Raw genomic sequence first — 14,046 nt, 5'->3', positions numbered from 1 at the left:
TTTCATGAAAAAGCTGAAGTAAAGCATCAAGTTTCATCTGATACTCAGTGCCCTGCAAGTCTTCCTGCTTTCTTCCAGCTACTTGGTGGACTTTTGTTGGATGTGCTTTTTGTTGTTCAGTGCTAGCAGTAAATGCAAACAGAAGAGGCAGTAGAGTTTAAATTCACTTATTGGTGAATTTGATATTTTCTAGACGTACAATTTCATTTCAAAAACATGATGAAAACTTCCTTGTGTTCATGTCACAAAGGCAGTCTGGTTCCAGCACCACACAGAAACTGATTTTACTGGTGTGTAAGTCAGAAACCTGCAAGTAATCTATCCAGCAGCTTTGCATTTTGGGTTGCTTGCCCTTGCCCAAAAATTAAATGGTTTTCATGAGACTGTATATAGACACCAACTGGCAGATTGTGTTTCCAGGCAGTTTATAATGTGATTTTAGGGGTGTTGCTTAGGAGTTTGTGTCCATCAGCATCTTATACTAGTGATTTTCTTCTGTGAGATGGTAAGCATATAAGAAAATGACATTGAAAAGCTGGGAGTAGGGAAGAAAATCCAGCCATTCAGATAATTGGGTAAACTGTATGAATGTCTTTCAAAGAACGAGGTGTTAGGTGTTACTGGCCATCAGGACTTTTTCTGGCAATAAAGATATTTACTTAATTGGAGTGGATGAGTGGATTTTGTAATTGTTCCTGTTGAATACAGGAGGTTTTGTCAAGCTGCTACAGATAGATGAGCAACTCCCCTTAAAATCAGGCCTTCAAAACATCTGATCATGTGACAGACCAAATTAACTTTCTAACTTGGAAAAAAAAAAAAAAAGCCTGATTTAGCTATTAGCCCTAAATTTAATTTTTTCCCCTCACTGAGGAAAATACCTGTGAGGAAGGCAATGCAGGTCCTTTTTTATTGTCAGTTACAGTGAGTCTTTGAATTCATCTTGTATCCTCTTGTATAGTCTTACTCTTGGGGAGTATTCATTCTCTGAATAACCAATAAGTGTCCTCCTGAAATACCCTGAATCTTCTCACTATGGCCACGTGTTTGAAACCTGCTGTGTTACCACAGATAGTATCTCTGGTAGTGGGGGTAGAGTGCTTCTGAGACTGCAGGAGGACGTGGAGGAAAAAGTAATCTGTCTGAATCTCTGATAAAACTCTGCTTGCTCTTGTGCAAAGCCTCAGATCAGGATAGTGAGCATGTTAAAGTGTAAACAATCAGCAGCTTACTGACTGATGGCTTCTTTTAACTGTGCTTTCTACATGTGTGAGATGTGTAAAACCATGCCTGTTAAAATATTGAGATTTAAGGTGATGGTGGCCATATTTAGGTCACAGTGTGGTTGCCTTCATGCAGTATAAATGCATTTTTCTCTTCCAATGCAGTTACTCCTGCACAAGAGGTATGGACTAGTTTTTCTGATTTACTCTGGAGGAACTTACATGGCAGTTTAAAACATTTTGCTTTCTAGAATTAAGGGAGGGTGATGGCTATAGCAGTTTTCATCTGGAATTTTTCAGGAAGCAACTTGACTTATTTTTTGGCATGGTTTCCCTGAAATTATGGGTGGGGGAGGAAGAATGTGAACCAGATTATTTTAAAGTGGGGAGGAAAAAATTATCAAGGAATATGTCCTAATATTGATGTCTAATTGCAAAAGAGAGGATAATTATAATGAAAATAAATTGAGAGGAAATATTATATTAGATATGATTACATATTGGCAGTTTGTTGGTAATAGTTTGGATGGCTGAGTGTTTTCATTCCTTTTATGGAAAGCACAGTAAGAAGTCAGTGATTGTAGACTGCTAAAATGATATTGCTGAAAAGCTGTGGAGAGTCAAGAAGAGTCCAGCCCCTTAATGATGATGTCTAGAGTATCAATTATTATAGACAAACTATGTACAAGCTATCCATTTAATGTACACTTACTTTCTATGACCTCTCTGAAAGGTCAGCATAGAGAGTGCTTTAGTGCAACTGAGAATTAATCCAATTCCATTGCATATTCTTTAGCAACATTTTGCTCTAATGGGCCAGAAGTCACAGACTCATAAAAACTTCCTGACATTCTGCAGAAAATGAAATTATATTTGCATTATAATTCCCGTTGTGATGCTCCTGACCAGATGAGGACAATCAGTGCTGGAGCGTGCTCCTGTTTTGTGGGTGGTGCACTCCTTGCCAAAATCAGTGAGTTACACTGGCCACAAAGGCTTCTTCAGGACATTTTCCATAGCATTCATTCAGTACCTTGTTTTATGAGGCAGTGAAAACAATGACTGGCTGCTTGAAAGATGGCTAATACTACATTGCGCAAACTCCGTTATTATTTAAAACAGGTTTTTAATTGCTTTGTAGCTCTTAGTCTAGCAATCAACATTTCAGCATCTGCTGTAGATTTTAAATAGCCATTCATGACAAGGTAGGTTTTCTATACAGTCCAGATAATTTGAGCCCCATCTTTGCTCTGACTGGAGTCAATGGGAGCTTTATCATTGCCTTAAGTTACTGTTTGAATGTTATTGAAGTCCATGAGGAGAGGCCCAGGGATGCCAGTCAGTTGAAAGATGCCCTCAGTAGGTTTGGCTCAAACCCTGGGAGCAAAATGAGGCCTTTTAAAGGCCTTCTCCCCATGCCTCCATTTGATAAACACCCTTGTTTGATTTCATTGTGATTATTAAAAAATCCTGTATTCTCATATCTCTGGCTCATTGGTAGGGACAGCTTACACTTGTTATGAAAGGACATTTGTCTCTTTCAGAACTGCCCACAAAGCAGTTTCTGGCTGCAAGTATTTGCCATCCTTCAATAAATAATCAAGACAAAATAACCAGAGCTATTGGCAAGCTTTTCACTCCTGATATTTATCTCTGGCAGAGAAGAGCTTTGGGATTTTGATGAAAGAGAAGCAGTGTTTCATTACATAGACTTTTTTTTTAATATGATTTTTGCCTTCTCAGGAATATTGATGAGAGCCCTCCCATCTGCCAGATACTGTCCCCCAGAGCTCAGACATTATCTGTGTACTCTTTATTCTTGACTCTGTACTTTGTGATGTGATATAGAATTATGTTCAAGCTCTTTTCAGATACAAAATTCTTCACTTTTTTTTTTTCCATGCATGCTGAACATATTTTGAAAGTTTGTCTGTATTGTCACATTATAAAGAAGGTGAAAATGGGATAATTTTTAACCTATTGGAAACATGGGATTTTTATTGCCAAGTCTGGCCCTCTCAGTAGCTGTGATGAGGATTGGAAAAGCAGCTGTGAGCTAGTAACTCCCTCAGGATCCAGCTGGGATAGCTTTCTCCTTGTCTATGGGAGAAGCTGATGCTCTCTTTTTAGCACCAGGTGGTCCCATAATGTCCTTGACCAGTAGGTTGGGAAAGCAGGAAAACAGGGAGTCAGTGTTCTGCAGTGGCTTCTCACTGTTCAGTGCTTTCCTGTATTTTGAGTGCCCACAGCATCTGCCCATGATGAAGTGGTTGGGAGTGAAAATCTTGATCTGTAACAACCAAGACCATTTTGTGTTATGGAGGAGAGCTCTGACAGGGGTATCTGGCAGATGGCTTGTGTGTTTTGTTTGGCTTAGAAACTCATTAATTGCCTTATTTGAGGTGGAAGCAGATTACTCAGTTACTCATCACTGAAAGATTTTTTTAATTTGCAATTTTACCTTGCCTTTTACTAGATGTGTGGTGCATATGCAATGGGATTTTACTTTCATGTCAGTGCATATTTTCTTAGTCAATACTGTGGCTCTTTTTGAGAGTCATGTTTTAGTTCAGTTCAGCTCTAGAGAGGCATCAGAGAGTTCCTAAGAAGAAAAAAAAAATATTTTTTTCTCTCAGTGCTTTAAATTGATGGAAACTACAAACTCCTTTTTTTAATGTAAACAGCCAATTTCTATAAACGTGTGGAAATAGGCATATGACCATTGAGCTTTGAAATGGTGGAAGACTGTTTCTGTGAAGGTTCTGAGAGTGTACAATCAAGAGTAGTAGATAACACTTCGAAGAAATTTGCAATTATTGTGGGGTTTTTTTTAATTAAGGGAAATTATGTATGACATTAACATTCTATCCCTGTGTCTTCTGATTGATTTCCCTCACCTTCTTTTATCCCAACAGATAATTGTAGGAGTTCTTCTGCTCTACTACCTTCTTGGAATCAGTGCCTTAATTGGAGCAGCAGTAATCATTGTCCTTGCACCTGTTCAGTACTTTGTAGCAACAAAACTCTCACAGGCCCAGCGAAGCACATTGGTGAGTGTCTTCAAACTAATTTGTGATCTAAATGTCATATCTGGTAATTATGCATTGGTCTGTGCTTGGAATTAGAAAGCTAACCATGGATGTTGACCCAGAATTGCTTCTCGAACATTTCATAGTGTTCAAGAATGCCACATTCAAGAATGTGAGATTGTAAGTGTAAGCAGAAAATACATATTTTTGGGGGTTTATATTTTTCAGCAGGTATGTTTCCCTAAGAGGAGAAAAACCTTTAAAACCTTCTTAACTTACAAATACAGATGATCAGAAGTCATGGACTGAAGTAGCTCTGGGCAGTGCACAGAGCTGTGAGTTGTGCAGAGCAAGCTGTCCAAGGGCAAAGGAAGTAGGAATGCTGCGTCCAAACTCGGACCCCAGATGTGGAAATCTATCAAACAGATTTATTTAAACAAACTCCATGCAGTCCTAACTCCCACAGTATGTGGCTCAACTGGGGTGCTTAGAGGTCTGCTAAGTCACAAGCTGTTCCTTGATCCCTCATTTGGCTTGTCTATAATTTGAATCACCTGCATCAGTGCTGAAAATGTTACCTTGCTTCATTGGCATTCCCATGGCCAGCTGCTCTGAACCTTATTCCCCCTTTCAGCAGCTGTTGCACTGCCAAGGAAGCCACAGGAACTTGTAATGCAGCCAGAGCTTGCTGAAATCTCTTCCACCACAGATCATGGGTAGTGATGAGAGTTATTTGTGCATCTTCCTGTGTGTAGAGGAATTCCTTCCCATCAACAGTGTGCACCCTTCCAGAAACGTGGACAGCATTCATTCTTGCAGCATCCAATCATACAGTCAGTGTCACCTAGAAATTCCTGCAGATGGGAGCAGTGCTGTTTGTGATGGAAGTGTCTGCCCTGTGCAAGGGGGCTGCTTATAATTTTTGTGTCATCCTTATGCTTAGGGAAGCAGTGTTTTTATTGTACTCTTCAGGTAAATTTGTGTGTAAATATTGCAGGAGTACTCCAATGAGAGACTGAAGAAGACAAATGAGATGCTGCGGGGCATTAAGCTCCTGAAACTCTATGCTTGGGAGCACATATTTCACAGCAGCGTGGAGGAAACCAGACAGAAAGAAATGACTAGCCTCAAGTCTTTTGCCCTTTACACCTCCATATCCAGTAAGTCTGTTCCTTCACAGTAATCCACTGCTCAGCTAAGTGCCACTGAATTATTAGCTACTAATGAGTTTACCATTTCTCTGTTGAGATTATTTCAGTTGCTTTAGGCTCTGATCTGTACTCCTCACTTTCCATCTAGTCAGACCCTGCATTTCATTCAGTAGAACTTTGCTTGTATGGGAAGTATGCCTAAAAGAAAAAATGAGTGCTTTAATGAATTGACTTTTTCTGGACAAAAGCTTTCAAGGGACAAATGTTTCACAGACTGTATTTAGCCAGCAATATTCTCTTCTAGAAAACAGCATTCAAGAGGAAGCTGATGTTGAAATTTATTTGTTGAGGGTTTTTTTCTGCATTTTGCATGATTCAGAGTATAGAAATAGTATGTGACAGGCATTGTCTTTGCACTGAATCTCCAACAGACAATATTTACATATTCTGACTCAAAACTTGGATTTCTTGTTAAAATAAGTGATTCTTAAAACCATTTCTATATCCTGGAAAGAAGAATATGAGCATTCTGGCAATTTCATCATTCTGTATCCAGATTCTTTCCTCTCCTGTTATTTTTCAAGCTGCTGTAAGACTTTATTGCATTTTTATAAAGACTTACAGTAAATTGAACTCTGTGTTTGAGGAGATTATATGCAATACCTACATAATTGCTATGGTAATATTTTAGAAATAATTAGTAAAGTCACACTGAAGAATATGGAATCTGTGAGATATTAATGAAATGGAAATTTTAGCAAGAAGTTTTTGAGCACTACTAGGTACCTTTACGAATATCTCCTGGGATGATAAGGAGGCCTAATTCTTATGATCACATAGGTAAGGTACTCTAAGAGAAAGATCATGATCTCACTGAATTTAACTGACATTAAATTGAGATATTCCTTGTCTTCTCTGACCAGAATTTCTCTCTGGCAAGCCTAAGCACTGTGCACTTGGAGAGGAGTTTCTGTTTTGACATAAAGCAGAATTTAGCTGCATGCTATGAGAGCAGAAGCTCTGTGTGACTCCCAGATCAACATAGATGGGTTCCCTTTGTCTGCAGTGCTTCATGTGGCATTAAAATCTATTTATAGTCAGGGCCAAGGGTTCAGCTGTAGGGCTGTGAAGGCATATTGGATTTTAAATCCTCAGAGTCATTTGCAACAGCTAGGAAAAGGTGTATTCATCCCAGGGGTCCTGATTATCCTTGTGAAACAATAACATAAGAATCTGTATTATTAGAAAAACTTTAAATATTTACTGATGCTTCTTGAAACATTCCAAGTTTGCAATTGCATTCCTATTTTGTATTATATGTGGTATTTAGGTATGTACAAGACACAAGAGATAACTTCTCAGTTGGGGTGAAGCAGTGCAGCTTTATGTTGATGGTGCTTATAATTTTGGCTTATAAAGGTTCTTATAGTTTCAGCCTAGGAGTTACTTACACCTTCAGATTTGAGCAGAAATTACACTTGTCTTTGCAAACTTGCACTTTTGCAGACTAAAAATGGAATATAAATACAGGAGAAATTGCTCTTTTTCCTAAAGTATAATTAGAATGAGAGGCATAATCAGCCCAAAACACATTAGCTAATATTGTAGCTAACACATTATTTAATTTCTTTAGGAAAAAAAAATTACAAGGCATTTGTGATCTGGAGGAAGGCAGACAGTTGCTAGAACACTAAGAAAGCAGAAAAAAGATTTTTATATATAGTTCTTTTAAGAGAGTGTTGAATGGACTCTGGAATTCTTTTCTAAGTACACATAGCTATTAACAGAAATAAAGAATGTGGTTGGAGCTATTTTATTCATAAGGAGTAGATCTGCATTGGATTACAGAAAATATACCTCCAAGTTTCAGGGCAGTGTTGGCTAGACTGCAAGAAAATTGCATTTCAAGACCACATGGAAATTGGATCTGGTGTGCCTCACCCCTGTGCCAGGATATCCTGGCTATATGTATATGGAATAAAAGAGCTACTATAGAAATTACCTCGTCCTTTCACTTTAATGAAAGGCCCCCATCAGGATCAAAGTTGGGTGACATCTCTATGGGATGTAATGTACATTAAAATTCAGGAAAGACAGAGAAAGAAAGAAGTGGCTTTCATACTTCTATGATTTTTTTCCTGATCTCTCAGAAGCAAAATGACTCCAGGCTTGCTCACAGAGAAATAACAGTGGTTACTGTTACTAAAATATCCAGACCTACTGAACATTTTTCTTAGTCCACCTTTTTCCAGCAACAAAGTCCTTTTGACTAAAACTAATTAAACATAAAATCTTAGCTGCAAAATAGAGTTATTTTAGAAAACATTTTATTATTCTCACACTCACATAGTTGGAAAAAAAATTAAAAAAGGAAAACAGCCCCCAAATTCCAGTGGCTCATATTTGTTTGGTTGAAAGAAGTTTGAAGTCCTTGTATGTACAGGTGATCTCACATGATAGCAAAATTCAGCTCAGCTTCTTGGGGGCCACCGAGTAGTTTAGATGTCTTAGCTGCAGCAAGCTTTGCCAAACCTACAGGATATTTATTCCATCCGGCTTCCTATTTGACAGGTATGATCTTGTACTGGAGGCAGGAGTAGAGCAAGATCCATCTCTGAGAAGCTGATCAGCTTTGCTAGATTCTCTCACCAGATTCCTCCCTTAAAGCAAACCCATGTACTGCAGCAGTCTGAAAGGCATATCGCAAAGGCAAGGATTAAATGACATTCAGAAGGACAGAGTTGCAGGCAGCAAGTTTCCCTTCTTTGCAATTTCTGTGCTTGTAACTACCTTGAGTTGATACAAAGTGGGAAAACTGGTCCGGAAGTAGAACCATTAAAGAGGCATGAGAGGCTGCTTTGTGTTTCAACACAGAACATTTTAATCAGAAAAATACGTTGAGGGTTTTTTTCCAAGGGTGAGGTGTAAAGTGTGCATTTCTAGACTTTAATACATGTTAGTCTTTCAAAGCTGAAGCTTTTATTTTGTAATTACACATTCTAACATACTTATATTTTTAAATTTTCCTTTCTGACAAGGAATTAGAGCTACATGCAATAACTCAGCTATTTTATATAAGCATGAGTACAGAATTTAGGAATATGTTAGAGGATTCATTAAAGCTCACCTAAACATAGGTAAGAGAATTATCTGCCACTGTGTAGAGCCCTTCAGGGGTTTATGCTGAGAAAAGTGTCAAACAATGACACTTCACTTCAGATGAAGGAACTGGGGAGAGCTTTTACTCATTGAACATTGCTATATCTGAGACAAGAAAAGGACAGGCATAATTTGAACACAAAAGAAGTGTCCAGCCTTTTTTTGTTACACCTGTACTGATGGCCAAGTTCTATTTTAGCTCTAGAGTCGCTATTCTTTCTCTGTATAGTTTACTTACATGAAATAAAGTTGAGTGAAGGTCAAAATGAAAAGGTGACGATTAAATAATATCCTCTAGTTGTGATAGGAGGGACAGACATGCGGGGTAAGAGCATAGAAGACACCATTGTACAGCAGTGCTAGTAGCATTTTAGCATTTAGCATGTCTGAATGAAAATCGTTCCTGAATGTTCTTTTGTGTTTTCCTTCACAGTCTTTATGAATGCAGCAATACCTATTGCAGCTGTGCTCATAGTAAGTATGGACTTTGTAAATAGTGTTAATTATGACTGCATTTTCAAGTATAAGTGATGTGCAATTGGGGGAGGAGGAGAACAGGATGCAAACCTGCTGCGCATTTGCAGTTCCTCTCGGAGATAATGGAAAATGCTCACTTGCCTTCTGGGACCAGAAGCAGCCCAGAGTGTTACAGCACTCCCCGAAACTGTTAGGAGAGTATGAATTAAGATTCTGTAAATTGAATGCTTGTGAAATATGAAGTTTGTTTCCTTCTTTATGGCAAAGCATTGACGGTGATGTTTGTCTCTTTGTAGACATTTGTTGTCCATGCTCATCTTACAAGGAAGGCTGACTTCTCCCCATCAGTGGCATTTGCCTCCCTCTCCCTGTTTCATATCCTTGTGTCTCCGTTGTTCCTGCTCTCAAGTGTGGTTAGATCCACTGTCAAAGCATTAGTAAGGTGAGAACTGTAAAATTAATATCTACCACCTACCCAGTTTCTGAGACTGTGTCCATTGCTCATTTTACAATTTCAAGTTTAGAAATAATATGGTGCTTATTTATCAGTAAACTGCTTCCCAACATTTTTTTCCCTTCCATCAAGCACATAGAAGGGTAAAATATCTAATCACAGAAGGACACATATTTCAGCATGTATCTCTTTTTTTTTTTGCCTGTTGGGCAGAGTTAGACTGAACCAAGTAAACAAAAAACCTTTAAAATCACTTCTAAGAGTCACAGTAAGTTAATGACTAAATGTCTAATCCAGCCTAGGTGAATTTTTACTTTCTGATGAACATGTTCATTTGAGTGTTCAAAAGCTGACCAAGTAACAACCAGTAGAATTGCTGTTTCACTGGGGATTTTGAGTGTCAACAGACTAGTGTAAAAACCTCCTAATGCTTTTTCATATGCAGTATAAGTCTACCTGACTGATAGGGGAAGCAGAGTTTGGGTTTCCTTCTTTTTTAGGACAACTTTGACCACCAATGAAGCTGTCTGACAAGTTTATTTAAGCTATGGGACTGGTACTGACCACCAGCCCTTGCTTAATTGCCTTTGTGTTGCTTTGGAGAGGGAAGGGAGACTGCTGCACGAGGCTGAGATTGCCATCAGTGTTCGAAAATTCCCTGACAGTGCAAAGTCACAGCTGTGTCCTCTCTCCTAAGAAGTGTGAAATCTGAGAGCATCAGCAGCTGGCAGGAAATGTTTTTTGCAGCCACTGTGGTGGTCCCTAGAGCCATGGCAAATTGTCATGCAAAGATTACAGCCAGCAAAGTGCCTTGGAGCCCACACTGACACTGCCTATTACCAACAGGCATTTATTTTGGCTTGTCTAAGGATTTCTTTGCAAACGAATTGTGCCTGTTAATGCCACAGGAACAATATTAGAGCGATTAGTATCAGCCAAGTATTAATTGTTGCTAGCTGGGAGTTCTTCATGGGTTATTCTGGAGATATCTTCTTGTTGGCAGGCTGTTGCCCAACCATTTGTGGTGCAGACAAGAATCAAGCTCTGTAACAAAGCTGACATCATCCTTGCTGGCTGGGTCACCCAGGTAGTGTTCCAGAGTGCATTGCTCCATAGTGCTGGTGGTGCTGCTCTCTCTAGAGTACCTCACCCTTCAGAGGAATATTTTGGAAGCATGTGCCAGATATTTTCAAGACATAAAAAGATGTGGATGCTGAAATGCTTTAGTAAGTGTTAAAAAGCAGACAGTTGAGTTTGTACCAATTGAGCACAGCTATTGTCTGCTTGCTGCAACTGTGTCCTACTGTTACACCTTCCTGCTTATAAGTAGCTGCTCAGGCAAAGGTGACCTAACTTGGCAAAGTTGTATTTCAGGATTTTTAGGCAGTGATGGTCTTACTGATTTTAGCATCTGTGCAAAGACAGCTTCTCCTGGAGTGACAGAAAGGGACTAAGTGGTGCAGAAGATGATCCAGCAGTGAAACCAGCATGTAAAGGACAGTATGAGAGTGTTACTGGCTTTGCTTCCCAGGCACTCCACAAACCCTGCTCTGTTTGTGCTGGCTACAGTCTTTGATGCCTGATGCTATCAAGGACAATAATATTCACCAATAACATTGTCAGTATCTTTAATTGTTACACATTGCCCAATTGCAAAGCATCCCCATGGATGAGCATTGACACACTCAGAACTACTGTGTAACTGACAGATTTAAAGCTTCTGTTCCCTGGAGGATCCCTGAAAGTGTTCCAGGTTAGGGGCTTGGGTGTCTGCTTCTGAGAGGAGCAACTGTTTAAAGTCTTTAGGAAGGGGACGAATCTGATACCTCTTTGTGCAGTGGTGCTTTGGAGTTTTTTTAATGTGTGGAGTGTTTCTGCCACTGAAAACTAAAACTGAGGAGTCAATGGATGCATTTCTTAAATGTGGGTCTTCAGGGACAAAGAGTGCAGTGTACCATTTTCAGTCAGCAAAGGTTAAGCAGCAAGAGTGGTATTATGTCTCTTACTGGGTTTAATATCCAACCATCTTTCCAGTCAGCTGTGTAAATAACCATGTTTTAATCAATATGTCCTTTCTGTGGCTTAAAAATAAGTTCCCCTCTGGAGATAGTGGAATACTCAAATTGTGCTGTCAGCAACAGCTCTGCAAAGAATGTCCTTTTTCTCTTCTTTAAGAGTTCAGAACAGTCTGGCATCCTTAAGTAAGAGCTGTTGCCTCTAACACAAGATTTTCTCACTGCTCTACTGTGTTTCTTCAATAATTGCCTCAGGAGGAGTAATTCCAGAATTATGCAGAGCATTAGGCAGGCTTTTGCAGAGAGTACAGACACCTGGATTCACAATCAGAGAATAAAATCAAATTGTTGGATGGCTTAATAGAGACATACTCTTGTTTGGGTATGCATGGTCTGAGAATGTTTGCTGTCTTCTCTTCCTACCCCTCTAGACCCTGGAGCAGATACATGGGGAACTTCTCTGTCTGTTCCTTCTATCTTCACAGCAATTTCTCAAATATCAGTGTAATTTTCATGCAGATGACATAGGTGCAGCTGCATATCAAATCCATATAGGCAGCAGGTCCATTGAAAGACATTTGAAATTTTGGTTCACTGAACAAAAAGGGTAAGATTCCTAGCCCTGTTGTCCAGAGCTTTGTGGAAATAGATATTAATATCTCTAGCAATGGAGTGTTTAATCACTTCCTTTGAGATAAAAGACATCCCCATTAAGGGATCAAAAATTGATCCTGAATTAATTATTATTCCTCTTGTCACATCCCAAAGAGTTATTCTCCCCCTTTTTGTTGTTTAGATTGTAGTACCTGCTCCAGCTGAATTCCTTCCACTGAATCCACTAAGAGATCCACTGATCTCAGTCCCCAGCTGCCATTAGCAGTCAGTAAGGCTGACAGAAAAACTCTAGAACCATTTCTCTCCTGAGGAGTCCCAGGGTGACTTTGATCTCTGCTCATAGGACAAGTGTTAACTGTGCAGGGAGTCTGCCCCAGGCAGTGCTGCAATGCCTGGATCCAGCAATGTTTTGGCATCAGTAGGGGATCTCACAAGGTTCTTAAAAGAAACTAAGTCTCCTTGTAAAGAAGAAATCCTGGTAGTGAAATGCAAAATAAATCTTGGCAGGTGAATTCTTATTTTGTAAGATTGACATCATAACAGATTACCACATATCACAATGCTTCAGTGGCATTGTTTTTCCTCTTTCTCCCCAGTTAGCCTAAGGCTAAACATTGAAATCAATTTTTTTCAGCTGTTGTCCATAAATTTATTTTTAGGCCTTCTGGCACTTTATAATTTTGAAGACTTATTTCCAGCTAATTGAGCTCCTTTGATGTTGAGTTCATGATTCAATCCAATTCTTTCACAAATTTCATTTGCTGTTCCTGTGAGTAGATTAGACATACATTTTATAAAGTCAGGTACAGAGATAAAATTGATGCCCTGATCTGTTAAATATCTTAATAAAGGCACATTATCTCTTTGCTAATTAAATCTTAAAGCAGCTAGTGAAAATTTTATGCCTTTCTTCTTTGTTGCTGGTTGTCAGGATTCCGTTTATATCTCATCTGTTGAATTCTATTCTGTCATGGTATATTCCTTTATCTAGTTACCTTATGCACATCATATTTCACTATAGCTGGTTGAATTTGGCTCACGGTGTGCAGCTTTTATAAGACTGTTCAGTAGGACTGACTGGGCCAAACCTGATCAGCATAAATGACTGCAATTCTACTTGATGAGTGGCTTCAAAACAAGCCACTGTTGTAGCCCTTCTGTGTCACACCAAATGCCTGAAAAAATCTTTATGTGAGATCTCTCTGGTGGTGTCAGAAAAGGCATGACTTGAAGAACGTGTGCACAAACTGTTAAAATATCCCTGTTAATAGGCAACAGGACAGGTTTTGAAAGCTTCCTTGAGTAACTTCCCATTGCACGTTTTCATACACCTGTGACCAAACAAAAACAAACAAACTGTGCAGCAGACAGCAGCCGAAGTACAAGAAGGGATGCTCTGTAATAAACACTGCACTGAACAAAAGTTTTGCTTCCAAAGTTGACGTGTCATTGTGGGGTTTTTTTTCCCTTTCAGTGTGCAGAAATTGAGTGAATTCCTGTCAAGTGAAGAAATTGGAGAGGAGCATGATAAATCTTCAGAGCTAAGAAGTGCAGATAATCACAGCAAGTACCAAGCAGTGGTGAGTAAAGCTGTCTCATTGCTGGGGAAGTGGCTGCAGTCATTTGTACCCAGAATAAATTTTTCACTTTTCCATTTCCTACTGATTATTTCTTGCAATTGCAAAACCTCTATTTTAATACCCTGAAGTGTACCATTCACACTATGGTTGCTAGAGTTTGGGACGTTCTGCTGATGCTGCCACCAATTAGTGCTTATTTCTGTCTCTCTGATTTTGCACAGCCACTCAAGGTTGTGAACCGCAAGAGGCCTGCCAGGGAGGACTGGAACAATTACAGCTCTCACACGAGAAGACCCATTAACATCACAGAAGCAGATGATTTTTGTGTAAAGGTGATATGAAG

At 39.2% G+C, this 14,046-nt stretch overlaps 1 protein-coding gene across 4 annotated transcripts in view; it reads left to right on the top strand.

Moving 5' to 3' along the window:
* ABCC8 (ATP binding cassette subfamily C member 8) overlaps positions 1-14,046 on the top strand; it is an 83,008-nt gene that overhangs the window by 30,898 nt on the left and 38,064 nt on the right. For all 4 annotated transcript variants that reach the window (XM_038137768.1, XM_038137766.1, XM_038137767.1 and 1 more), the window contains exons 9-14: positions 4,139-4,273; positions 5,250-5,412; positions 8,996-9,036; positions 9,336-9,481; positions 13,598-13,703; positions 13,925-14,035. In XM_038137768.1, the coding sequence (XP_037993696.1) occupies positions 4,139-4,273; positions 5,250-5,412; positions 8,996-9,036; positions 9,336-9,481; positions 13,598-13,703; positions 13,925-14,035 (702 nt within the window). The remainder of the gene's footprint in view (positions 1-4,138; positions 4,274-5,249; positions 5,413-8,995; positions 9,037-9,335; positions 9,482-13,597; positions 13,704-13,924; positions 14,036-14,046) is intronic.

The sequence above is a fragment of the Motacilla alba genome, chromosome 5, assembly GCF_015832195.1.
Source record: "Motacilla alba alba isolate MOTALB_02 chromosome 5, Motacilla_alba_V1.0_pri, whole genome shotgun sequence".
In the NCBI taxonomy this organism is placed as follows: domain Eukaryota; kingdom Metazoa; phylum Chordata; class Aves; order Passeriformes; family Motacillidae; genus Motacilla; species Motacilla alba.
Note: the sequence above shows the minus strand (reverse complement) of the source record. Positions and strands in the feature narration are given on the sequence as shown.